This window comes from Adiantum capillus-veneris, chromosome 6, assembly GCF_014529385.1.
Source record: "Adiantum capillus-veneris isolate H3 chromosome 6, ASM1452938v2, whole genome shotgun sequence".
NCBI lineage: Eukaryota > Viridiplantae > Streptophyta > Polypodiopsida > Polypodiales > Pteridaceae > Adiantum > Adiantum capillus-veneris.
Genome location: NC_140936.1, coordinates 94970197 through 94997643, shown reverse-complemented (window position 1 = coordinate 94997643; position 27447 = coordinate 94970197). Strand labels below are relative to the sequence as shown.

The window sequence follows — 27447 nt, the reverse complement described above, 5'->3', positions numbered from 1 at the left end:
AATACAAAATAAGGACATCTCTTCTCATTGGCGAGAAAAAAATCGGGTCGCTGTGGGTAGCCAAGCTGGAGTGAGCGAGGAGCTTCTAGCTATGGCGAATGCCTGCATGCTGTCGCGTGCTTCGGTTTCCTCGTTTTCGAGCACTTGCCACTCCTCCGAGATAGCATGCTCCTTCGCCTCTATGCACGTCTCGTTTCTGCCCCGCTCGAGTTCTGTGAGTATGTCCTGCGTTGTCTCATGATGTTGGCATGCTTCGTTGCGTTTAATTTGCCTTTTTTCTGGCATAGGGATCTGCCAATGGTGCGCGGCAATGTGACCGAACAGGAAGTGCTCCACCAGTAGAGGTGAGTGAGAACATTTTCATGACCAGAACATCTGACTACACTTGCGGAGGAGATTTTTATGAATGACAATGAGAGACCATGAAAAATATTTTCTGTTGAATTGTTGTGGTTCCAACATCTCGGTTTCTGTTTCCAGTTCCAATCACCATCAGCTCAATGATTCATTCAAGTTTATAAGCTGAACCTGTGATGCCTGTGTTATTTAATCTTGTATCTGATAGAATATCACACGTCATTATTTTCTCCTGTTTAGATTGTGTGCTCTCAATTCATCCTTGAGACTCTTCTCAAGACAATGATATGGAGGTCTGTTGTTTGTGATAGAGTTTACCCTTCAAGTGTGGAAAAAAAGCAAACACCAGATCGTAGTTGGGGTGCATCGATGATGAGCATAGTTGGGGTGCATCGATGATGAGCATCGCACAATCTCTTGGGATTGAAGGCTGACACCACCTTTGGATATTCAAAAATCATTGCACGGTTGTAACTCATAGTGGCATGGATGCCTTAAGCGTTGAAAAAAAGACATAACACTATTAACACAAGATTGTAGTTGGGGTGCATTGAGTGCAGCACAATCTCTTGAGATTGAAGGCTGAAGCCACTTTTGGATATTCAAAAAATTCATCGCAAGGTCGCAATGGTAGTGACATGGATGCCTCATTCAAAGAAGCCATCTCTACTGCCCAAGATCCTGATTTTTATCCTCCTTTTCTTTGTAACTATGCAGACAATAACAAGCAATTTGAAGCTTGGGTTTTTAGACACTCACTATTTTGAGGAGCATTATGTATGCCCAGACACCGCTCTATTCACAGGACAGTCCACATTTAGAGAGATGATGGAGTTGTCAAAGGTACAGCGAAAAAGGTGAACGGGATGACAATCAAGTGTGCAATTGCAAGCACAACTCCTCTCGATCATGGGCAGCCACCAGATCTCCAATCTAGGGCGAGAGCTCTGACAAATCAGCCTTCAACTGTATAGGCAGCCCGTCGTTGCAATGGAACAAAATCTAGAGCAGTTCTTTGTTCAAACCTGCAAACTGCGTAAACACCCACGAGAAACAATAGCGCTAGAGAGTGAAAGAGAGATCACAGGAGAGAAAATGCTAGAGTGGTGATGCGACCGAGATCTGCCAAATGTTGCTAGATCCCTAACACTAGAGAGAGGGGAGAGTGTCTGACTCATATCACTAGCTATGAGTTGCATGAATTGTATGAAAACAAGGGGGGTAGAGGTCCCTCCAACTCCAACTCCCTATGTGGACCTCAACTACATGCATGACCCACCCCAAAAATACCAAAAATACCCCACGATCCATAACTGGGGGGATGCCGTGGGAAAATAAATGCCACATCAGCCATAAAATAAGAATATGGCCCAAACTCATAAAATTGAGACTAATCCCCATGTGACCTAGGAATAGGGGTACAGCCTCATGCCAGCCTATCGTGTGGGCTCATACATGGCTTGTATTACTGGGAAAGGTATGTCTACTTCAAATACGGCCGAGCACAGCCATAAAACGGCCCACTCCCTAATCTGCTCCTTGGAGATACTAGAGCCACCAGCGGACAGAAGATGAAACTCACGTTCTCTCAACTCTTGGTCGGGGAACTAATTTAAGGGAGCTGGCTTGAAGAGATAAGGTCATTGTGGCAGAGGTTTGGTGAAGATATCAACATGATTATTTGACGCTGAATAGTAATCAAGGCGTATAGCACCATCAAGAGTCTTCTACCAAACAAAGTGATGTTCCTCTCTCACTAGCTCCCTCTTGAGAGAATAAAGCATAGCCTTAAGAAAAAAAAAAGTAAAGCTCTCTCTCTCTCTCTCTCTCTACAACAAAGGATTAGAAGCATTCTAGCCAGACACCTAGAATTCTCCTAAGAAGTTTATTTAATACTTTGTATTTAGTTTTTCACATTTATTTTCACACTTTCACACTTTTCACGCTTAGTACTTTAGTACTAAGGTACCCAAACATTGTAACAGATTCACCACTTTTGTATCAGTTTGGTCTCATAGGTCATTCTGGCCTTTTGAAGACGTTAATATAACATTTCATTTCATTTCATTTCTCTCTCTCTCTCTCTCTCTCTCTCTCTCTCCCCCCCCCCCAAAGCAATTTGCGTAAACAAAAGCAAGGTCAAAATCTGCGCCAGGACTGCCGTAGAATCTACCGCAAAAAGCGCTGCGATTTATGGGATGCGATGTGTAAGCCTGTCCGCGTTTTCCAGTCTGTGCGTACAGTGCTTGCCACGTCAGCATTCAGCATCCGCATTTCCGGGAGCAGCTGCCAGCAGAGGTCCCTTTTTTGGGGCTGCCCATGTGGGGACTATCCATGCCTAGGGGTAGCCACGTCACCAGTTTGTGACATACCCTCCCCTTGAAAGCATTGTAATTGCCCTCGATTACGCCTGCAAAACAGACAGAAGCCATAAACTGTCTTAGCAGACACTGACTGTTAGTTTCGATGCGCTAGGAACACACATCTAGCACATGTACCAATCGACAGTCACATCACAGGACATCACTAGACATCACAGGACATCACATGACAAATCACATTCAACATTCATTCGGATCTCAGACTATGATTTATCGGCAATGCAATTAGCAATCGCATCTAGATCCACTTAGGACCTCATAGATGCCCGATTGACTAATCCCTAGTGCAACCATGTCTATCGAGATCATTCAGACCAAAATGCTGCAGTCAATTTGTCTATCAGTTCCTGCACTTAAACAAGTCAAGAACAAGTCAGTTTCATATTTTTCGGAATTCCATTTCATAAAGTCAATACAACAGAATAGTGTCGGCTCTCAGTATCCCTGAAGCTCAAAGAGACATCAGTGACTAGTATTCAAAAATCGAGGCATTTGTTGACAAAGGAGCGGAGTAACTCCCCTCTTGTGCAAACCCACTGCACCAGATCTCCGGCCAAGCTGAATTCTGGGTTCCATGTGGGATAGACTATGCTAAACCAAAAGCTTCAAGGTAAAGGTTCAAAATCTAAGGAGTATCTGCTAGGTCTTCCTCCTCCATCCACTTCGCATCCAATGCAGGATAGTTCTTGAATTTAACTAAGAACCGCTTTCTCACTTTACCCTTATTCTTTCTGTCCTTATGTGCCAATCTCTATTCAAGAACAAGGATCTCCTCGTTTTCTTCCACTTCGGATTGCTCATCAGGCTCCCCGCCTTTAGGCACATCATCTTTAAAAGGTTTCAAGAGACTCACATCAAATGCGTTGTGAATCCTCCAAGTGTCAGGCAGTTTCAGTCGGAAGGAGACATCATTGATCTTTTCAGAGATCTGGAAAGGTCCATAGTATCGCATACTAAGCTTTGGAAAAAGCCTCTCCTTTCCCTTCTTCTTTCTCAGGCGTGCCTTCTCAAAAGATAAGAGCACCCAATCATTCTCCTTCAATTTCAAATCGCGACGATGGCGATCTGTTGCCTTTTTCTGTCTTTCTTGAGATTTCTGCAAATCCTCGCGGACCTTGGCAAAAGCTGTGTCCAAGTCGTGCGTGTACTCATCGGCTTCAAAAATCTTATCTTTTGTGCTTAGGAAGGGTGGAATCTTCGCAACACCTTCAATAATCTCAAATAATCTTTGTGCTTTATGCTTGTCAAACTTGACTTTCTGGCATACCAAGCAACTGCGCACAAACTCGTCCACATTCTTCTTGAGTCTCGGCCAAAAGAAGTATCTCTCTACACCTGTCAAGGTGATAGCAATGCCGCGGTGACCCGAAAAAGGTGGACAGTGGCATTCGGTCATAACCTTTTCCCTCAACGGCTGTGTAACGCACAACATGGTTTTCCTCATCAAGTAGCCATCGCGAATGGAATATCCCACTACTGTCTCTCCATCCCGTATCCGTGTGAAAATGTCTGCAAAATTTGTATTTGTGGCATACTGATCGACCATATCCTCGAAGCTCCTATGATATATCGCGGAAATAGCCAGAAACAACGGCTTCCGAGACAAAGCATGTGCCACCAAATTCTTCTGTCCCTGCACATGGACAATCTGGAAGTGAAACTGTGACAAGATGTTCGCCCACCGCATCTGCTTTTCTGATAGCTGCTTCTGTGACAAGAAGTAGCGTAAACTCTGATTGTCTGTAAAGACAGTAAAATCCGCTCCGAGCAGGTAATGCCGCCACTGAGTAAGAGCATGGATAACCGCCAAAAGTCTTTCTCATAAATCTGTGTCGTCAATTTCGGTCTTGAGAACAATCAGCTCTCGTAAGCAATGACATGGCCTTCTTCCATTAAGACCGCACTCAGACTACGACCACAAGCATCACAATATACTTCAAATGACTTCTGCAAGTCCGGCAAAGTCAAAATTGGTCCCGTAGTCAATTTCTCTTTCAATGTCTGAAAGGCAGTCACCTCTGTGGGTCCGCACGAGAAAGGCACTCCTTTTTGTATCAAAATATGCAAAGGGGAAGCAACCTCTACAAACTTTCTAATGAACCGCCTGTAGTACGAACACAATCGCAAGAAGCTTCTAACTTCATGGACATTCTTCAAATCAGGCCAATCACGGATAGTCTCTATCTTGGCCGGATCCATCTGCACTCCTGTCCCAAAAAGTGTATCTCTGGTAGAAAAAATTCACTTTTCTTTGCATTAATCACCAACTTGTGATCTCGTAATGCCTGAAAGACTTGAAGCAGATGTACTCTATGTTCTGCCTCATCCTTGGAGAAAACAATGTTGTCGTCAAAGAAAGTGCCAACGAATAGTCTGTACTCTCGAAAAATCCTGTCCATTATCCGGTTAAATGTCGCAAGAGCATTGGTTAGGCCAAAAGGCATCACCAAAAACTCAAATAACCCAAAAGTCATCCGAAAGGCTGTCTTGTAGATGTCTCCTGGCGCTATTCGGATTTGATGATATCCACTTTTCAAGTCAATCCTGCTAAAGCACGAGGATCCTTGAAGTCGGTCAAGTATATCATCGATTCTAGGAATCAGAAATCTGTTCTTGATGGTGATTTTGTTGAGAGCTCTATCATCGATACACATTCTCCAAGATCCGTCTTTCTTCAAAACCAACAACACTGGAGAGCAGTATGGTGAAGTACTAGGTTGGACAAGACCCTTTTCCAAGAGGTCTTTCACTTGGTTCATAATTTCTTCGTTCTGGGCTCGGCTCACACGGTAAGGTGGCCGGGTCGGTAGTGTGCTTCTAGGTATCAGATCAATGGTATGATCTTTAGGACGAGCGGGTGGTAACTCGCGGCAGGCTCTCTGAGGAGCAATCGGCATGAGTGTGGAGAAAATCTTGGGGTTCTTTATCAAGTTCAGACATATTTGTCCTATCCTCATCATTCAACTCTTTCAAAAAGATCGAGTAAACAAACAGACTGGATTTCATTAATTTTGAAATGGCCGAAGCCGATACAATAGGGAGTTTTACATCGAGTACAATGGTTCTACCCTTCTCTGTGGTCAAAGTCGCTTTCCTCGTCGGATAGTGGACCACGGCGTTGTTCTTGTGGTACCAGGGAATTCCCAAGAGGACATCACAACCTTCCAAAGGCATTATGTAAAAGTCCTCATGCCCCAAATACCCCTGACAATGCAACCGAAGTTTGCCAATGACAGGTGTAATGGCTACGTCCCTGTCGGGTGCCGCTAGAACTGCCTCTGCAAGTGGTCCGATCCGATTGGGAGTGATCTGAGCCGCGCCGCCAATTCTGGTGAAATGAAGTTGGCCTTGGCTCCTCCATCAAAGAAGATCAGGGCTTCTTGGTCTTTTACTTTGCCCCAAGCTCGGCAAAGTTCTGTACTCTCGTCCATCGTGCTGGGATCGGTACCCATGAAATCTGGAACCAGTCCTGTTTTCATCTTGCCTTTTCGTCCACGTTCCTTGTCGTTCTGTTCTTTCTGTCATAGTAACAGGGAATTGCCGTTTTCAGGTCTCCGTTCCCCGTTCCCATTCCAAGTTCCCGTTCCGAATCCCCGTTCGGTGTTTCAAACGTGAGTACCCGTAACAGGGAATGGCATTTTGTTCCGCGTTCCCGTTCCGATTTCCCGTTCCTGGTAACTATGCAAGTTTCTGTGCCTTTTTAGGGCACTTCGCAAAGATATGCCCAGTTTACCCGCATCCAAAGCACTTCCCCTCCTTGATGTAGAGAGCCCTCTTTTGGGGAGTGAGTTTGGGTCGTGCATCCTTTTCTTTCCTTTCTGGGTTGCGCTTCCTCTTTCTACTTTCATTTTTTGAAGTCTATTTGGCCCTTTGCGTCATGAGTTCATCTGTGGGGTAGGTTAAACTGCCAGAGTGAATGGCAAAACCCCATTTCGCATGACTCATCAACTCCTGAATGGAAGCTGACTTTTGTTCTAAGCAGTGATCTCGGATCTCTGTAGGAAGACCCAAGGTAAACCTCTCAATCTGCTCTTTGAACGAGATCTTCTTAAATGAAGAGGCGGGTAGAAAAGAGCTCTAGAATCTCTCGCAATGTCACGTGACACATCCAACCCTATGTGTCCGTGGACAAGCTACAACATGACCAGGGTTCAGTTCAGTCAAGTCAGTCTAGAATAGGAAGTGATATGGCACTTTTGTGAGTCTGTTCGCAGACCGTGCATGACCAGTCACTTAGATTAGATGCATATCCTCCGGTTGCACACAACATGATTATCAGCATTACCATCAGAATCCATCAGGGGAATTTTCCCGTACATTAAACCTATTTTCCCTATTTTTGACATTTTTCATTTATTATTTTAAGTGACTTTTTGTTGGGAACTGGGTAGGGCAAATTTGCTAAAGTTATATATAAGCAAACCTAGGATTAGGCTAATTGGCAGAAGGGCCCCTCTCCCCCCCCCCCCCCCCCCCCCCCCCCCCCCCCCGTGGCTGGCTTTTTTCACCAAGCTTCATCAGCAAATTCAGCCCTGCCTTGGCGATTCCAATCAGTGTTTTCAGCCAGCGAATTCAGCAACAAAAAGCCTCTTCAGTTAGCGTTTTGGTTCCCCTGCTGTCTAGCGTTTTTCAGCCAGCCTTTGCAGCGTTTTACAGCAGCAATCCAGCATTTGCAGCAAGGCTTTCTCAGCTAGAAAGTGCAGTGTAGCAGCGTTTTCAAGCAGCTCCAACAGCGCCTACAAACAGCCCAATCCAGCGTTTTGTTTCAGCCATAGACAACGTTTTTAGGCAGTAGCAAGCAGCGTTTTCAGCGAACAATTTAGCAAGCAAAACAGTAGCAGATCAGCCCGTCAACTTCGACCCTCTTGCAGATTCACCAAGCATTCAGTTTTCCAGCCATAGTCTCGTCATCGTCGGTACCACAGTCGGCCTCGACATAGCCATTAAATTTGCGTCAGTCATTGTACCAGATTGTGCAATCGATAGTAGACCACTCTCGCCATCGAGAGTGGGGCCCTTGGAGGAGGGTTTTACATCGTCTCTGGTGTCGTATTCTCTTCTCTCTCTATATCTCAGTCTCATGCACCTTCGCGCACAGTGTCCATTCACTTTGTTTGTGATCACGTGCACTCTCTCATAAAGAACGGAAGGTTTATCCTTAAGTAAAAGGAACCTTGAGCACAGTTCGGAGCACTCATCTTGAGCAAAGTTCATCATTCATTCCGCTGCACCTTACATTGGTATCAGAGCTTTGGCAGTATTCTGTATCACTCAAGGAAAGAACCACAAGTTTTTTTTTGCTTGTTGCGATCGCACGTAACCCAAGACCTCTTGGGCATGTCGATTCCTAATCGTGTTTTTGAAGAGTGACAGGAAACCCAAGAAAGAAGGGCTTGTCCAGCCTCCCCTTGTGCCTCTTTTCACTCATTGAGAGCGGACCGTGCACTTAGCGGCCGGCCAATCGACGTAAGGTGGGAAAAAGCAACCTTGGTGTGAGCGCAAGGCCGCCAAGGGGTGCGCCCGCGGAAAAGAGCAGAACTCGGGTGAAGAGAAGATCCTTCTCTAACACAGATTGCAAGCGAAAGAAGAACCTCAAGAACCTCAAGACCCCCAAGAACCTCAAGAACTCAAGACCCTCGAGAACCCAAGAACCCAAGACCCACAAGAACCCAAGTTCATCGTGAACTTAAGAACCAAAGATCACAGTGCATGGTCATCACCCGAAGCGGAATGGATACTTCGCATGGAGGTGGTGAGCATGGGAGTATCGAAGAAGAGTTTTCCCCACCAGGAGGTTTTTTGAAACCGGCCTGTAGGGTGGTAGGCGTTGGCTTTCACCCGAAATTCTTTACTTTAAACACACACAGAGAGAACATGCGAAGGAAACCTGTGACGGGAATTAACACTTGAATAAACACACGGCTCGGAAGCTAGAATGCCCCAAGCAGACGCCGACAACCTGTAGGCCCCAAAATTGGCGCCCCTTTCGGTATTTCTTTATTCTTTGAGAGGGAAAATTACAAAGTAAGGTCCTGGGAATCCTTTACCTGTATCACACTAGATACTACCTGATTTGGCCACATTTCGGCAGCATAACAACCCCAAAACTTGCGCGAAAGCAATTCCCCTGCTGGATCTCACTTGCACTAGCGTAAACCCTCTGATTCCTACCCAAAAACAGTAAATTCAGCTCGCTGTATTTACTGGTTTTTGCCCTGTTTTCAGCCCCAAACAGTCCCCTAACTGTCCTCTGCTAGTGGGGCACTATTTCCAACGGTTCTGGCGTCCATATGGCTGAAAGACAGTCAATTTTCTGCGCATACACAGCGCTGAATTTGCACCTGTACGGTGAGGTTATGACCCTCACCGGTGCCTGCTTTGGAGTAGCAGCTAGCTACACCTGTTCTTGCTCAAGGAGGCTCTTGCCTCAACACAAAAGCATGAACCCACACAACTGTACATCAGTCAAATGAAGTGCCCTCTTGTGGGGCATCACAGAACTGCACCTAGGGGAGAGAGAGAGCAGTGTGTAGCGTGCAGGGCATCACTTCTAGCACCACACTGTACATGAGAGGGAAAGAAAGCACTCCATAGCTCTTAACCTGTGATGACAGGTTCTCAATGAAGCATCTCCCCAACATAAATCGAGCGCCTCCTCTGTTGCCCTTGACCTGCAATGCATCTGTGAACAAATAGATGTAAAAAGGAAAAGGTTTCCATGGCTGCCAAAACCTGCGTATCGCTGAAAACGCAACAAAACAGCCCTGTAAACACGCATCTAATGCCTTCCTATGCTGAAAATGAGCTCCTTGGTCTTAGATAAAGTTATGGGAAGCTCAAAAATGGAGAGAAATGGCTGAAAATCACAGTTATTAGCCTCCAAAACTGCTCCAAAAAGTGAGTTACGAGTTCTGTACTCCCAGACTTGGTAAATTGACCAAAAAGTGCCACTTGGCACTCATACATGCAATTTTCCCGCATTGGGCTTCCGGCTTAAAAATCTCTCAACCGGTGCATCATTTGACTTTGCAGCAGAGTAATAAAATGTTCCCGTGGTCATACCGAAGGTAATGACGCGAACACATTTCACGGCCCAAAATAGCAGTTCCCTAATTTTTAGGAGATGCTTCCGTTGGGCTTCCATTGGTCATCTGACCATTTATCCTCATTGGGACCGCATCCAAAAGTGCAATGTGACCCAACTATCGGATACTTTCTGTTGGTGATCCCACCTTGACTTTATGTCTTTATTGAGTTCACTTCCTAGTATCCACCAACTTGCTAATTGCTACGAGCGGACCTACATGATCTTGCACTGAGCCTAAACATCCTCTTACTACACGAATTCCAGTGCCGACCAACTTCCCGTCTGTGGGTGAAACTACCGTTCACATTGGCCATACAATGTCCGACCATTTGCAACTTCAAAAAGAGGGTCTCAAAAATAAAACAAAACACATTGGAAAGAAACCAACAACTAAGGTTAGCAATTGCCACGTCTTCGTGACATACCACCCTCTTAAAATCGCAAATGTCCTCGATTGCGTGCCATAAATACATGCCACTGATGATCTTGTGTTGTTAGCACTCTTTTATCATCGCATGTATCCTCAAGAAAGACTGTCAAAACATGTGTACAAATGACTTAATGAGATCTTCATACTTTTGTCAAACTGTACATTGCTATTGCACTGAATCCATGAGTACATTTGATGTGCTAGCTCTATCATTACCCCTCCTTTGTAAACGTTGGGTTGGGGCATACGTAGGCTGTAACCCAAAGGCCTCTAGGTAAAGCTGCAATAGATTTGGTGACTCTGACAGGTCATGCTGAAAGCCTACAAACGAGCCTTGACAAGGTAAGTGAATGGGCAAAGACTTGGGGCATGACTTTTGGAATTGACAAATGCATGGTCACGGTGTTCCACGGCGACCTGCAAGATCTCTCTATGAGGATCTTTATTTTGGGTGGTGAGATGGTTGAGGTAGGTGAAACGTACAAGTACCTTGGCATCGACGTAGACTCGACCTTTTCCATTGAACGCATCGTTAAAGAGCGAGCGGACAAGGGGAGGAAAAGTCTCTTCGCATGTCAGCACCTACTGGCGAACCAAGCCATCCCTATTTGGTCTCGACTGACTGTTTTTAAGGCGTGCGTGTATCCAGTGATTTGTTATGGCGCGGAAATTATGGGGGCCCACGACTAGCGTGTCCTTCACTCTCTACAGCGCCTCGTCGCCACCGGGATGCGAATGTTACTTGGAAAGGGAGCAAGGTCAACCTCTGTAGGGACGGCAACTCTCCATCACGAGTTCAACATACCACCCGTACTTGCCTTTTGTGGGGGACAATGAGCAAGGGCTTTCGACAAGTACCGCTCGGTTTCATCTACTTGGATAGGCTCCTTGGTAAACAAGAAGCCTAAGAACCAAGCGTTCAAGAAGTGGACTTGGACGACAAGAACGGAGAATTGGATGAATAAGTATATCCCAGTGGCTGACTTTAGCTTAGTCCGCTACCACGCATGGGACAAGTGGGACGAGAGGCATTTGTGCCTGGCGTTGGAGCCCTATAAGGAGGCCGGCTATGAACAAACACGTGGATACCTGCTGCAGCTCAATAGGAGCAGTATAGTGAATAGAAAGGAGGAGAGAATGTTGTCTCTCGCGAGAGTAGGGGGGCTTAAACTGGCTGATAGTTACATGCGCGGACACAGCATTTGCACGCTGTGCTCCCAGTTAGAGGGTCGTTCGCTTTGGCATTTGCTGACGAGTTGTTCGGCGGTAGATGAATCTAGGGGGAGATGGCTAAACCGATTCAAACTCCACCTTCAACTCACTCGACCCTTCGTTGGACCCTGAAAAAAGGACTGTTATCCTCCTTGGTGGGGAGTCTCGCGGGAAGCGGTTGCCCTTCTGGGTACGCCGTGATCCGCACTCGAGGGACGAAACCGCAGGGCACGTGCCTGTGGCGAAGTTCCTCGGTGAAGTTGTACCCCGGTATTTGGGTGCTTTGCATAGGCAGATGGGGAGATAATGCTCCCCTTCCTATGCTGTTATTTTGAATCCGATCCCTTCCGGGGGAAATGACGTAATTCTCCCCAAGCGAAGCCAGATGAGCTACAAGAGCACCCAAGTGCCATTCCCCCCCGGGGGGGTCAACTTCACCTAAAAGGAGTTGGGAGATGCAAAAGGGAGACATCACCAACCTCAGCGGATGCCACCTGTGAGCCAACGCCCTTCCAAGCGGGTATGTCATTTCCTAGGGGAAAACCGTCGGGTTTCAAAGGCAGTTTAGTGAGGTGAGCAATACGTTAACTAGAGGAGGCAACTCCAAAGGGAAGACCGAAGCAAGTCCCGCAGTACCTGGGCCTTTGAACGGAGGTACTTGGTCGTTGTCACGCCCAAATCCAAGTGGCGAGTGGGTCTCTCAAGGGATTAGTCATGGCCCTAAGAGTGTAGATAATTCTGAAATCTCGTAGTCCAGAGGAAACTAGTGACAAAAGCGTCTGCCTTCTGTTTCTGGGTGCATAGTCCTGGTCGTTCTTCTTGTATACTTTTTTGGTGTATGAGGGGAGCGGCGGCTCGTGCCCTACCCGACTCCGAAAACAAAACAAAATGCTTTTCCATCCACTTTGCATTCATAGGTGGATAGTTCTTGAACTTCACCAAGTAGCATCTTTGCAACCTGTCCCTAAACTTTTACGTGTGCAAAAGGCTCTTGCCTCTGCAAACGAGCATAATTCCACAACTTGTGACGTACCACCCACCACCATGTGACGTACCACCCACCACCAAGTAAGCTCAAATTTCAAGATGATTTACCGATGCGTCAAAGAATCCAAGCAATCGCCTCAAAGAATCGGCAAGCAGCGTGTCACCTAGCAGACCCACATCACTCCCGCAGGAGATCTAGTGGCCAATCTACCACCGTGAGACATCTCCCTATCTCATCTTGGTTCATACTTGCAAACCCTAAAACGCAGCAGAAAATCAGCCCTAATTTGACCACTTTTTGACAGGGCGAACATGCAGAATTTCCTATCTATCCTGTGAAGAGGAATCCTCTTCCCTGGTGTCATCTGTCCTGTCAGCCATAGTGTAATTCCAAGTTCTTGTACTCTGTGTCTTTACCCAAAACAACCGAGGCTCACTCTTTGAGGAAAAAGTGATTGATGTCCTTGCGATGGAACCTTGAAACTGGCCCATGGGGCGGTGGGCTTTGGCTTTCACCTGAGATTTTTTATTTTAAACACACACAGAGAGCACTTTGCAAAGGAAACTTGCGACGGGAATTAACACTTGAAACACACACGGCTCGGAAGCTAGAATGCCCCGAGCAGACGCCGACAACCTGTAGGCACCAAAATTGGCGCCCCTTTCGGTATTTCTTTATTCTTTGAGAGGGAAAATTACAAAGTAAGGTCCTGGGAATCCTTTACCTGTATCACACTAGATACTACATGATTTGGCCAAATTTCGGCAGCATAACAGCCCCAAAACTTGCGCGAAAGCAATTCCCTGCTGGATCTCACTTGCACTAGCGTAAACCCTCTGATTCCTGCCCAAAAACAGTAAATTCAGCTCGCTGTATTTACTGGTTTTTGCCCTGTTTTCAGCCCCAAACAGTCCCCTAACTGTCCTCTGCTAGTGGGGCACTATTTCCAATGGTTCTGGCGTCCATATGGCTGAAAAACAGTCAATTTTCTGCGCATACACAACGCTGAATTTGCACCTGTACGGTGAGGTTATGACCCTCACCGGTGCCTGCTTCGGAGTAGCAGCTAGCTACACCTGTTCCTGCTCAAGGAGGCTCTTGCCTCAACACAAAAGCATGAACCCACACAACTGTACATCAGTCAAATGAAGTGCCCTCTTGTGGGGCATCATAGAACTGCACCTAGGGGAGAGAGAGAGCAGTGTGTAGCGTGCAGGGCATCACTTCTAGCACCACACTGTACATGAGAGGGAAAGAAAGCACTCCATAGCTCTTAACCTGTGATGACAGGTTCTCAATGAAGCATCCCCCCAGCATAAATCGAGCGCCTCCTCTGTTGCCCTTGACCTGCAATGCATTTGTGAACAAATAGATGTAAAAAGGAAAAGGTTTCCATGGCTGCCAAAACCTGCGTATCGCTGAAAACGCAGCAAAACAGCCCTGTAAACACGCATCTGATGCCTTCCTTTGCTGAAAATGAGCTCCTTGGTCTTAGATAAAGTTATGGGAGCTCAAAAATGGAGAGAAATGGCTGAAAATCACAGTTATTAGCCTCCAAAACTGCTCCAAAAAGTGAGTTACGAGTTCTGTACTCCCAGACTTGGTAAATTGACCAAAAAGTGCCACTTGGCACTCATACATACAATTTCCCCGCATTGGGCTTCTTGCTTAAACATCTCTCAATTGGTGTATCAGTTGACTTTGCAGCAGAGTAATATAATGTTCCCCTGGTCATACCGAAGGTAATGACGCGAACACATTTCACGGCCTAAAATTGCAGTTCCCTAATTTTTAGGAGATGCTTCCGTTGGGCTTCCATTGGTCATCTGACCATTTATCCTCATTGGGACCGCATCCAAAACTGCAATGTGGCCCAACTGTCGGATACTTTCTGTTGGTGATCCCACCTTGACTTTATGCCTTTATTGAGTTCACTTCCTAGTAGCCACCAACTTGCTAAGTGCGACGGGGGGACCTACATAATCTTGCACTGAGCCTAGACATCCTCTTACTACATGAATTCCAGTGCCGACCAACTTCCCGTCTGCGGGTGAAACTACCGTTCACACTGGCCATACAATGTCCGACCATTTGCAACTTCAAAAAGAGGGTCTCAAAAATAAAACAAAAATCATTGGAAAGAAACCAACAACTAAGGTTAGCAATTGCCACGTCCTCGTGACATTTTCCCGACCCTCCCCCTACCCCATCTACGCCACGAGTTGTACCAAATCCTATGGAGGCGATGGTTAAGTCAATGATGGAGATGATGGCACAACAACAAGAAATGAATCGTGTTGCGATGGCACAACGGGAAAGAAAAGCAGAACGACAGGAAGTCTTGGAGCGTGAACGCCAACTCAGATAAGACACCTTTGAACGTGAGCTTGATCAAGCGCGCTTGGCGGCTGAAGAACGACAGGCAGAGCATGCGGGACAGAGTGAACAATGCATGCAAGAGTTTGTACGACATGTTCTCGCCTTGAAGTCTGAGCCAGCCAAAGATGTTGGTAGTTCCTCAAGTGGCGCAAGCCGAGATTCAGACTGCAACAACCCAGTCACAGAGAAGTTGACTTTCAGTAAGTATGATGGTTAGATGGATGCCATGGTTATTCATTCTTGGTTGCATCAATCTTTTTAATGCTTATTTTGCGACAACTAAGAAGACAGGAAATAGCAAAGTTTTGACGGCAGCCATGTACCTTGCCGGTGATGCCACAAATTGGTACCACGTATGGCAAGAGCCACAGTTGGCCGCGCACCTAGAGGAAGCCGACGAATTCACACTCCTTTTCTTCAGTTGGGTTGATTTCCAAGACAAGCTCAAGGCGCGGTTTATGCCACCTCAGTACCTCGCACGACTAAGGACGATTGGCGCGGTCTAAAGCCAAATGGTATACCAATTATGTCTTTCTCTAATCGTGTTTTGCAGCTCGGCACTCAATTACGCAAATCGGATGCGGAGCGCAAGGAGGCATTCCTTTATGGATTGGATGAGTATATCAAGTTTGATGTGGAGACACTTGATCCAATTGATCTCAACAAGCCGGTAGCGATTGCTCTCGCACAAGAGATGAAGCAGCACAAGGGAAAGCCTAAGGAGAACAAGACGTCTCAAGGAACCTCTCAGACTTCTCAGAACCCGCCGAATGGTAAGAATGGTAACTCTTCTAGCCCATCTTCCTCTAATTCTTCGGAAAAGAACTCTCAAAATGAATCTAAGGTAAAGCTAAAGCACCTGTAAAACCTAAGCTAACCCCGGATGAAAAAGCTGCACAAGGAATTATAGGAGGATACATCACGGCTGAAGAACAAGTGATTTATGCTAAGGAAGGTAGATGTTATCAATGTCACGTCAAGGGTCACATTAAGAAGGCTTGTCCTAAGACAGCCCCACCTAAAGAACCAAAGGCACCCACAACAACCACAAGCACATTAATGAACCAAGCTGAATCTTCTGATGTCTGTGACACACACATTGATGAGTCTCTCATGAAGTATTATGATCATGTAAAGGGTTAGCGTTTTATCATATTGTTTGATCTAGGCAGTATGCATGATGTGATTAGTGCCTCTCTTGTTGAGAGAGCCCGCCTAGAGGTTAGTCAGAAATCTCCTCTCGAGGTTTCCGGCTTTGCTCCCGGTGTGGACTCTCTCATCACGAAAGAGTGCCTTGATGTGTTGTTTACAGTTCAGCAAGCTGCTTTCCGTAGAATATTTCTCGTGTCTCCTCTTTCAGGATGTGATATGCTTTTGGGCATTAGATGGTTTCGTGAGCATAACCCTCTCATTGATTGGGAGGCCAACACTCTTACATTAAATGCAAAGACTGACTCCCCCATCATCATTCGTACTGAGGAGGGTCTGCATTCTTTGCCTCTCATTTCTCATGTGCAGGTAAAGCATGAATTACGACGAGGAGCACAAGCGGCATTCATCTATGCTGCTCCAGTTTCCCAGAGCATTCAAGCTCCAGCTAAGTATTCAGATTTGTTTACCAAGTTTAAGCATCTCTTTTTGCAGGATGATCTTCCACCCCGTCTCCCACCTGAGCGGCCATCGAGCTTATGGAGGGGGCACAGCCTGTCAGTAAGACTCCCTACCGTTTGAACAAGACACATGAGGAAGAGATTAATACAAAAAGAAATACCAAAAGGTGCGCGAGTCGTTGGGGCCAACATCTCTAGGCACGGAACTTCGTCGTGGGCCAGTGTCGAATCAATTGTGATGTCAGGACAAGGGTAGGACCAGTCCGGGCCAAGGGCCAAGACGGACATGCAGTCAAGGGGGTCCCTATATTTAGAAGGCCAAGGGTCTATATAGGGCATGGTTGGGTGGAGATTAGCATGTTCAGTCCCCATGCCCTTTCACTGGTATCAGAGCAAGGTGGAGAGAAAGGGGGAAGGTGGAGCCATGGCGGAGGAGAAGGCATGGAGCTCTCTCTCTCTCAAGCGTGGATCTCTCTCTTTCTCCCTCTCTTTCAAAAACTCTCTCTCTCTCTCTCTCAGCAGTATTGGAACGCAATAGAAGCCGTGGGCATGGCCTCTTGAAGATACGCAGCCCAGGAGGACGAAGTCGACACCGGCACACGGCTGTGGGAGCGACTGTTTGCAAGGGAGTGGGAGCCTCGACAGGCCAAACAACGTGGGCATGAGCCCTTACCCTCAGGAGGTCGAAGTCGACCTGCAGAAAATTGACGCGGGAACGAACCCTTATACTCGGGAACCGGTCGGGGTCGACCTGCATCGAAGCTGACGAAAACGGTAGGGCTGGGATCGCGCTGGGCCAGGGATGGGATCGTGTCACAGCAAGGAAGCCAAGCATAGCCTCCCTCCCTCGCCAATCTCCTTGCGCGCAGTCGGCCATGCCTGACATTGCTGCAGCAGCAGTGGTTCCCATAGGCAGCAGAGGCTTTTCTCTCGCATGCATGGCCAACACAAGGCATGCATCTCTTATCAGTGTCTGTCAAGGAAATACATGCACGGCATGTATCGCTACACAGCTTTCATGGCAGGCATGTCTGCGTGCCACCCGCAACGGCATGCTGTCAGGCAGTCCGGTTTGCCAGGATGCTTGCAACCCTCGAATAAAGGCAAAGGTTGCTTTTTCCAAAGTATGCATGTTGTGCCAAACATGCTCATCACGAGCTTTGTCAAAGGAGCCATGGTTGCACGGCATGCCTAGCACCATAGAGAGGAAGCGAGGCAAAGTGCTTCCGTATCTTTGGAAAGAAATTTCCCATGGTGTTTTTGTCCCAAAATCATCAATGATTTCACTTCAATCAAGGATTGCCCTCGTGGCTGAAAGCTTTCGAGAGCAAAAGCAATGGCGGCAAGGATTCAGGGACCGCCACGAGCACTGTCTTCCTTGTCGGTCTGCTGTGAAATTAGACACGTCCTTACCACTCGACCAAACATAACAAGACTCTCCGATTTCAACGAACGATGTCGAGATCGCGGCAGATAAAGGCCATGTCTTCCAGCATGGAGCAATCCTGACAAGGAGATTACGGCAAGGACAAAGCTTTAATTATTATTTCACGATGTTGGTCAGCACGACTCGGATAGAAGTTCACGCAGGATGTCTGCCATCAATATAATCAACCAGGTTTATGATCCTCCGCAAGCATCTTTCGATGCAAACAACTAGATGTGTTGCTCGACTTGGGTCTTCCGCGACATAGGAGCGGCTCTCCTTCGGCAAGGCCCTTACCAACATGAAGTAGAGTAGTTATTGAGCATGTGCTTGATCAACTCTCGTATGCAATGGAATGGATGATCACGGATATCATTCATAGCACCAGGCAGGTTGGAGATGCATAACTTGTGCGTGTTATACTAATTTTAACTTACAGTTACAATTCGACACGGTCGATTTTTTGTGCATAAACAACAAGGTCGTCTCTCTTTGCTATGATAGCTGTCGTCAATAGCAATTGTCGGCAACGCGGCCAGACAGAGTTCTATGAAGCAAGGCTTCAATTTCTACATCTTTCATTGAAGCTGGCCACGTTTGGCATATGCTATCAGCATACACAATGGGGAAGGAATAGGCACGGTGTTTGCAGGTGGATTCAATTTTGCAGGTTATGGCCTTATGTACCAGACGGAGGACATACGAGGGCGTCTGTGCAGATATGGTTATGGGCCGTTTTGAAATGCGTTTTTCTCCCAACTTTCATGATAACTGGTTGCAGCAACAACGACCAGGTTAGCCAAGTTTAAGTTTTTCCTGTTTCTTCCTGTTTACACTTTACTTGGCAACTACTGTCATTGTGCCAAGCAAAGTGCTTTGGCAATTTTATTGGAAGCCCGGCTTCAGGGAATTGGCAAAATAGGGGATATCAGCTCATAGGATCCCTAGCAGTCTAACTTGTGCAAGGTACTTACAGTTTTGGTTCTCACGATTGAGGCCATCACTCTGCTCAAGGGCTTACCATTCTTTATGCAAGGCATACTCGTGACGGGAATTCAATTCTGCCGCTTCCTGCATTACGCTTCCGTTAACACACTCGCAACTCTGTCAAGGACAGAGTACGGATGGATTGTTGGTTGCTATCAACACTCAACAACACTAAAAAGAACCTAAAATTTCGTCTAAATTCACCGGCAAGGTGCCCCTTTCAAGTCATCCTCATACAATGACACCCCCTACAAGATAGATGGGTCGGAATGAGTTTTATGTTTTTCTGTTGCCTCTCTTGATGAGAGTGTTCTACAGACAGATTGTGGAATGCTTTTAGGATAAGCTGCAATTGAGGCATAAGATGTCTAAGAGCACACATTCTGGGCACACACTCTACAAATTTAAGGAAAGTTCCTCAGCCCAACATGCTCTTCTTTTCTCTCTTCTTCTTATTTCTTTCACGAATAATGAAACTCTTCTAAGAATCTTTTGATACATATTCTGCTCGTGAGCCAGCTTGGGCCAAGGTGCTCTCACTCAGAGCTAGCACGTGGCTACGATGCTACTCAAATTAGTCTTCATCGGTTCGTCGATTGAACACTATTTTGCATCAGGCCTATGAGCCAAACAGGCTAAGATCCGATTTCATGACAAGGGTAAGACCCAACTATTGGCATTCCTTGGGTGATTGTTTTCAAGATTGAACAAATCTATCTAGGGAAGTACACATCGACGTTAATGGACAAGCAAGAGTCATGTCATTACGGATGTTTATAGTGTCATTTTTGCACTACATGTTTTCAGTGCGACACTCACGTTGAGTTTTTGATAAATCTTCAACTCACAACAGTTGATCTCTACACGGAAGTACAGATGCAGCAATCAATTGAGACATCATGGCTGTCCATAAGAGCTAGACATCTCACTTGTGTGGATCTCTTGCTCTCTCTATAGCACTACGGCGTGTCTATGGATATACTTTTTGGGGTAAGACCCGGCGGGTGATTGTTACATCACCCCCTAGGCATTAAGGATCACAGTTTGATTTGCATTGCGGATCACAGTTTGATTTCTCCCAGTTAGACTTTCAAGGAAAGAATTCTGCAATCTACCACACGGTAGCGGACAAATTCAACTTTTTAAGTTGATTTCCATCATTACGTGCACGGTTAACTATGTTGGTCACTGTTACCTGTTAGTTGAGCAGTTTCTACAAAGGGTCTTACCTAAGGGTTTGACTATGTAGATTTTAACCAAAGGGGTTGGATTGCAAGGGCAACACCCATGGTTCCCAGTGCAATGCTGTTTGTTTTTTTTCAGGTAGGAGATGTGCTCCTCTCCATTTGAATATGGGTAAGTGAACATTACGTTCAAATCTTCAGGTATGCATCTATTGATTTGGTGTTATTCCATTTTTAGTATGCTTTGCTTGGTTTTTCAAGATGTACAAGTACGCTTGAATGTTACAGAGTCATGCCAAGGACATGTCGGCACCGAGTATTTTTGGCCAAGTATCCAATCTATCTTTCTGCCTTATGCTGTTACAAACCTACTTGTAGGGTTCAATTTGGCACATGTTGTCACATGGGATACAACATGGTCTAGGAACTCAAGGAGTTCGGTTTAGCCAGTGTGGAGCAATGAATGAGGGTCCCTCCCACTCTTGTCGTAAAGTGTTTAGAGCTACCTCCACACACAAGTACATCTTGTACTTGTAGGATGTTCTTTTTCAGACATCCTTAGTTGAGACATATTCCACATGTGGCGAATATGAGTCTCTGGGACTGACACTGACGCCCCCTATTTCAAATATGTGTCACGACAAAGTCCCTAAGTGCTGGTCACATCTGTTTTCTAGACCATTTTTAGCACGACGTATCAGGAGCAATTTTGTAGCCAGAAATTGTCGAATACTTAGAATGACTTGTTACGGTACAAGTATTGCTAAACAACATTACAGATGGTTGTTTATATATATAGCAATCGAAAAAGTTTCATTGTTTGTATCTAGAAGTGATCACTGTTTCACCTTCTATTATGGTTCAGACGTTTAGGCAAAGCTTGCAAAAGATTGCAAATGAAAGTATTTAGTTTCTTTTCAGAACTATTTACATTCTTGTTAATGTGTGCTAGGCGCATCACATTTGCCATAAGTATTGGCAAGAATTACCATGGAAATACAGGTTCGGATATGTTTTTTGCTAAATGCATGCACACTAGGTGTTATGGGCCCTAGTGTTTAGCAAAGGCTGATTTGGAACGGCATGCATATTCCTCAAGTTGTTGCTTATGAAGCATTTTGCACTTTATGTGCACTATCTCTATGAGATTACCTTTAAATCTACTAATCACCAATAGAGGTCATGGCTCGGTTTGGGTGTTTGTGGATTTTTTAAGTTAACCACGATGGTTATTCCACACATTGTTGATTCCTCAACAATGTTATACGCTATTGTGATTTCCCGTTTACATGCCATCTGGGAAGACTGTTTGTAAACCGTGGGGGAAACACACCTCAGTACTGTCAGTATCCAAGGGGATCGACAGATTACAAAGTGTAATCTTGGGCTAAAGAATATGCAAAGTGCGTACATTAGCTTCATAAGCATTTATTGCTCTTTTTGGAGTTTACTTACTATCAGTTAACGCATGTTGCGACTAGGTAGTCTCTTCATGTATAACTCAGGTTCTCAACCTTAAACACTCGTTAGGGTGGGGTTGTTTACTGATGATGAAGAAGAGGGCTAAGTCAAGGACTTAAAATTGGCTGATGAGTTATGTCAGCAAGTTACTTTCATGGAAAGTGACAAGAGGTACACTTTTTGGTACACCTATGTTGTGATAAACTCGTTTACCATGCTCATGAGAGTTCTAAATGGAGTCTACACACTATGTTTGGATAGGAACCGGTACCATCAGATGGTTACAAAATGGACAACAATGTAGAAAATCAAGATGTTATTCTTGGTTTCATTGAACCTCCTACTGAACTGGGTTCCGCTCAAATGAACCGTTGGATCCATGTGGGATGTTACGGTAGAAAACATTAGTGTTCTTATGAAGATACCATCACTTGTGTTTTCGCGGACGAAAACGCTTCTCCAAGGGGGGAGTAATGTCAGGACAAGGGTAGGACTAGTCCGGGCCAAGGGCCAAGACGAACATGCAGTCAAGGGGGTCCCTATATTTAGAAGGCCAAGGGCCTATATAGGGCATGGCTGGGTGGAGATTAGCATGTTCAGTCCCCATGCCCTTTCATGTGAACTGTTTTGAAGTGAATTCTTGGGGTGTTGCGGTAGAACCTCGACTTAGAGTGTCCAAGTCTGTTACAGAACTGAAGAAAAGAATGAAGAATTCGACAAATTTTTGGCAGGATAGTTTTCCAGAGCAAAGTACAAACATCGTTTATACGTGTGTGAAAAGATTAATGAAGTACTCCCAGAACCCGAAATGTGTGAAACACGTGAAATACGCAATGAATTAGATTCACTTGAGATGGCATGGCCATTGATTCTCCTCTCAGGTCGAGAAGAAAGCTGAGAGACAAGCGGAGCGCAGAAAAGTGGAAACTATACTTGCAGAAAGAGCTGGAGAGAGCTCTGGACAAGAAGATGAACCAGATAATGAAAGGCTTGAAGCACTCTCGGAAGAAGAGGAAATCTGCGGATCTCCCCAGTTATTTGGGCCGGAAGTCGACTTTTGAGGTGACAAGCAAATCCAAAAAGCGTGCTCGTTTCGAGGATGACTCAGATTTTTCTTCATCTTCAGAGAGTTCCGATAGTTCGTCGTCCTCAAGTTCTAGTGAGGCGGAAGAAGCGGAGAAAAAGCAAAAAAAGCAAGAAAAGTAGATTTGTGAAAAAGTCTAGGAGGCATGGGAGGCCATCTAGCAGGAGAGCTTGTCTGCTTCTGACAGTGAACAGATGAGCAAGAAGACGAAGGAGTTCAAGGAAGGGGGTCAGGCCGTCAGGTTTGAGACGTTTTCAGGCTACCAGGACACCCATCGAGCCCTTGGGTTTGTACAACAGCTTGACGTCACCTTCTTTGGAGGTTGGTTCATGGAACACTCCAAGGTGCGAAAGGGCGGCATCTTACTTGAAAGGAACCGCATAGACATGGTGGTCTACTGTGTTGTTATGCAGAGGAGCACGTGCGACGTGGGTAAAATTCAAGAAAATTGTCACGTCAACTTGGATATCAAGGACAATAGCAAGTGGCTGGCCTGATTGTCTCGCCCACTGGGATCGCCTCATAAAAGGTGAATATGTTGTCTAAGATACAACAGTCCCAAACAAATCCTTTCTGTAGACTGTGATGCATGTATGAGATCTAGCAAGAAAGGTCGCAACTGTAAAACAATCATGCAAGTTAATATCTTTTACATAGAGGATATGAGTGTGATAGTCCTCCACTGACGAAGATAGGAGGTATCACCACCTTGGGGTATAGGACCGGCTGACATGGGCGCAGGCATCTCACCAGTTTCAAAGACGTGCTGCAAACCATGCAACAGCGGGATACATTGCAAGTCCCAAGGCTATAAGAAGAATTGCCTAGTCAAGCCATCCTCTCCCAGCCAAGAAGCATTGTCGATACCACAAACTGTATCCTACATCTCAGTAAGAGCGAACGGCATCAACAACACATTTCTCTGAAGTAACCACAGGATGTACATGGGAACAAACCTCCTCTCTAGCAGAAGAGACAGCATCAGAGACTGGATCAGCAATAAAGAGTGCATCATAGTAATCAGCGGCTTTATCAACCCCCTCGGTAAAGAGTGAACGGCATCAATAACACATGACATATCTCTATAGTAAGCTTGGGACCAAACCTCCTCTCTGGCAGAAGCGACAGAATTAGAGACTGGATCAGCAATAAACAGTACATAGTAATGAGAGGCAATAGCAACTGCCTCATCAGAGTCAAGTGTGCAAATTACTGGAATCATACCTCAGTGCCTGTATAGTTCTCCAAATGGGTCGCTGTTGACAATGCAAGAAGAAATCCTTATCCATCCTATCTGCCTTGGTGATCCAAGTTGGAACCAAAGCATGATAGGTAGAGTCAGATTTCTCCTGCTGGGGATGGAGGAGAGTTTCTGGTGTCTCCGCCTCTCTCTTGCGGAAAAAATCATCCCCTGGAAACTCCTCAAGGCCTCTCTCTCTCAACCCCTCCCCCCCCCGCCCACAAACCTCCCTCGGTTCCGCTCTCTGACAGTAAGTCGATGTGAATATATGATAGCAGAAGGGGCTGGTTATATGATTCAATTGAGATAGTTGAAAAAGGGGCGAATCTTTATTGCAGTAATTTGACTCGACGAGATGCTAGCAGAAGGTGCTGATTGTATGATTTTTGATTGAGACGGCTGGAAAAGGTGTGAATCTCCTTTATGGAAGATTGTTTGCTGCGCCACGTGTTTTTCTTCGATTCTGAAGGCAAACCAAACCCGTCATTGATTTGTGAAATCCTCTTTCAGAACGAACCTTTTACTCACCTTACTAGCAGGATCCAGTGGCACTCAAGGGCGACTTGTGTAATAATTATTCTTATAATTGTGTAGGAAGAAGACCGATTTTGTACATGATGTTTCGGCTAAATGTTGTTTTCAGTCTCGCATATTGTGTTGCCATTTCCTTTTTCCTCTCACATGATGATATTAGAGTTTTCATTTGTAAGTGCCTTCTGTGGATCTTTTGGCAGATGCATTCAAGTAGAAATGGCATGGGTTTCTGGAATGTAAGAAATCTTGAAGGCAAGTCAGTACACCAGCTTTTTACTGTGTTAATTTTAATGTTTATAGACAGGCATTGTATTGATGCGATTTGTGCCAGTGTACACAAAAAGAAAAAGTAGGGTAGGATCAGATATTGGTATACTTCCTCCAATGATCTATTTCTCCCCTTTTCAGAGGCTCCAATAATGTATTTTTTAACCTTGAAAAAACCAGCCCTTCATTTTATGTTTGTTGACCCCTGAGTGCCTGAACTAGCTTACCATCACCTTTGATCAGCACTTTTTATTTGCATTCCTCAAGATGCTAAATTGTATGTTGTGCTAAGCCTTTATGTTGGGTTTCCCCTTTCTCTATTGACTTCCATAGTAGTTCTCTTATTTTTGTTTTATGGGTTGGTTAATTTTTCATGGTGCCATTGTCAGCTAATGTATGAAACAAATCATAATTGAATGATCTAGCTGTTAGATTAAGAGGATAGACACAACGGCCATTTATAATGAAAGAGAGGGGACGATTGCATTGGATTCAAATGTTTTTACAATGTAAGGCTAGAGAGAGGTATCTTGGGACATATTTGTTGACATCATAGGGCATCTTCTAGAAGACATTGACTTTACCCATGCCTATCACATGGGTACAGACAGGCGTCACTTTGGATGTGCTGGTTTGCCAGTGGGGACATGGGCTGGCAATGCTGGCTACGATCGGACTTGCTCGTGCTGCACCTTATAACTAGATGAGACTCTTACCACTGCCTTTGGGCTTTCCCACGTGCGTATCGTCTGGCGTGCAGTGTATGCCCTGTATGACAACCTTGCATTTTGGTAATCAAATTGGTCATGTTCAGTGCTGCGTAGATGCCCTTGATGGAAATAAATTGATAATGTTATGCACGCTTTATAGAGATATTTCTTTGGATTCTTATTTGATTGCCCATTCTCACAGGGCTGCACGGATATTGATGCAGGAAAAGTCAAGTCGATGAGTCGGAGTGTTAAGGTGGAGCTACCACAGAGCTGGTTCTCAGATGCTCTGTTGTCTGCATCATTAAACTTCCCTGTGGTACTGTGTTTCTCGGGTTCTGCACATGCAGAGGTCTTTGATCAACAAATAAATCACATCTATGGTGATATAGGTGCTGGGTTGGACATTGGTGTCCAAATATTGTATCTTGCAGCCCTCCTGGGCTTAGTTGGAGTAGCCAGTTATTTTGTTGTCAAGCAGGTTTTGATTAGGAGGGATCTGGAGTCGGCAGCGAGAGATCTACAGGTATTTGTCTCTCTGTATTTGTAATTGACACTGATGAGATTGCTTTTAATTACAGTTTCTCATCTATATTTGTAATTAACACTTGGTGGGATTGCTTTTGATCACAACTGATTGTAATGTGACTGGTTTTCTTAGCGTTTTGTTTGCTCCAGTCTTATGTATCATTATTAAGCATTTTTCAACAATCTGCCAAATCTTTTGACTAAACATTTATGCATGCTTAGATTCATTAACATGGTTGCTTCTTTCTTGCCTATCAACAAGGCAAGCCAGATTTTAATTTGTTGATTCAAGGTAAGTGATATTGTATTTTTCAGGACCGTGTAAGGAGCGGTGAAGCGTTGCCTGTGGAATACTTCGAGCTTGGCGCTGTTATGCTGCGCAAGAAGTTTTATGTTCTTGCAACAAGATATCTAGAGCAAGCCATAGCCAAATGGGATGGAGATCCTCAGGATCTTGCTCAGGTTAGAGGTCTTTAATTTTCCGTTTAGTATCTTGCTGACTATCTTTCTAAAAACCAAAAACCCTAAACCCTAACCATAACCCTGAACCTAAACCGAAACCCTAAATGAGATGCTTTGTTGAAGTGATTTTGGTCACTTGATGTGTAACATGTGGGCAGTCTTTTATATGCACTTAGTATTATCTGTCCTTTGAAATTCAGGTACACAATGCCCTTGGGTATAGTTATGTGAATGACGACAATATTGACAGAGGTATAGCAGAGTATCGGAAAGCCCTTAAGCTTCAGCCAGGCTATGTTGTCGCTTGGAACAATTTGGGGAGTGCTTATGAGAAGAAAAAAAATCTTCCCAAGGCTTTGGAAGCCTATGAACAAGCACTCCTTTTTGATCCTAATAATGCTGTGGCCAAGGAATATCGAGATGCGCTCAAGTTGCGAGTGGAACGCCTTAAAGGCGTCCCTATGAAATATGATTAAGCTTTACCTTTTTGCCATTTCCTGTGTATCATGATCCTCTCAGCTGAGGGCATTTTTGACCACCAAATTCCTGAAACAGTCTTTTCTTCACGTGTGGGGCTTAGCTGAAAAATATCGGCAAGCTTGTGTTCTAGTTTGTCCTGTTGTGATCAATAGGTGTAATCAATTTTAAAGTTTTCTATTTTTCAATCTTTCTCAATAGGTTCTAGTTGGTTTTTATCCAAGGTGGAGTTTTAGTTTACTCCGCTTTATTTGTCGAAAGGTACACCATAATATTCCATTAGCAAGTCCTAAAATGTGTTCCTATACTTGTATCTCATCACCGATAACGTGGTTGGGTGCTCAACTTTTACATTCTCCTTCTGGTTGTCCTGGTAACTTTGAGCCATTCACACTTTTTGCGTGGATTGTAGGATATTCTGTTTGATTGATTTTCAAATCTGTTTCTAGGTTGTTTGAAACGATGCCTCTTACGTTTAAAAGAAATGTAAAGAGTTGCTGAAGAAATGGTAAGAGAAGGTATGAGAGATGTCATTGCGAAATTCTCACACAACCTGGATAGGATAGTTGTAGAGGAAGACTAATAACAATCTTCAACTTGGTAGTGCAAGGCATGGTGAGTAGCTGATTGCAGAGTATGGTTG

At 45.1% G+C, this 27447-nt stretch overlaps 1 protein-coding gene across 2 annotated transcripts; it reads left to right on the top strand.

The window, feature by feature from the left end:
• The first annotated feature begins 17 nt into the window (after nucleotides 1-17).
• Nucleotides 18-26992, top strand: LOC147455915 (tetratricopeptide repeat domain-containing protein PYG7, chloroplastic-like). 2 transcript variants are annotated; one of them, XM_086514542.1, is made up of 6 exons: nucleotides 18-214; nucleotides 288-344; nucleotides 24561-24612; nucleotides 25562-25863; nucleotides 26181-26327; nucleotides 26528-26992. In XM_086514542.1, the coding sequence occupies exons 1-6, from the start codon at nucleotides 92-94 to the stop codon at nucleotides 26801-26803; spliced, it is 957 nt and encodes a 318-aa protein (XP_086370668.1). In that variant the 5' UTR covers nucleotides 18-91; the 3' UTR covers nucleotides 26804-26992. The 2 variants fall into 2 exon arrangements, with proteins under 2 accessions (XP_086370668.1, XP_086370669.1); XM_086514543.1 differs by lacking the exon at nucleotides 24561-24612 and having other exon boundaries at nucleotides 25540-25863.
• Nucleotides 26993-27447: the final 455 nt, after the last annotated feature.

What these genes read in the sequence shown, in the direction of transcription:
- LOC147455915 (XM_086514542.1), top strand. Translation starts at nt 92, where the DNA reads ATGGCGAATGCCTGCATGCTGTCGCGTGCTTCGGTTTCCTCGTTTTCG. An exon ending in GAAGTGCTCCACCAGTAGAG is followed by an intron (nt 345 to 24,560) that starts GTGAGTGAGAAC and finishes ATCTTTTGGCAG; the next exon opens with ATGCATTCAAGTAGAAATGG. An exon ending in CGGCAGCGAGAGATCTACAG is followed by an intron (nt 25,864 to 26,180) that starts GTATTTGTCTCT and finishes TGTATTTTTCAG; the next exon opens with GACCGTGTAAGGAGCGGTGA.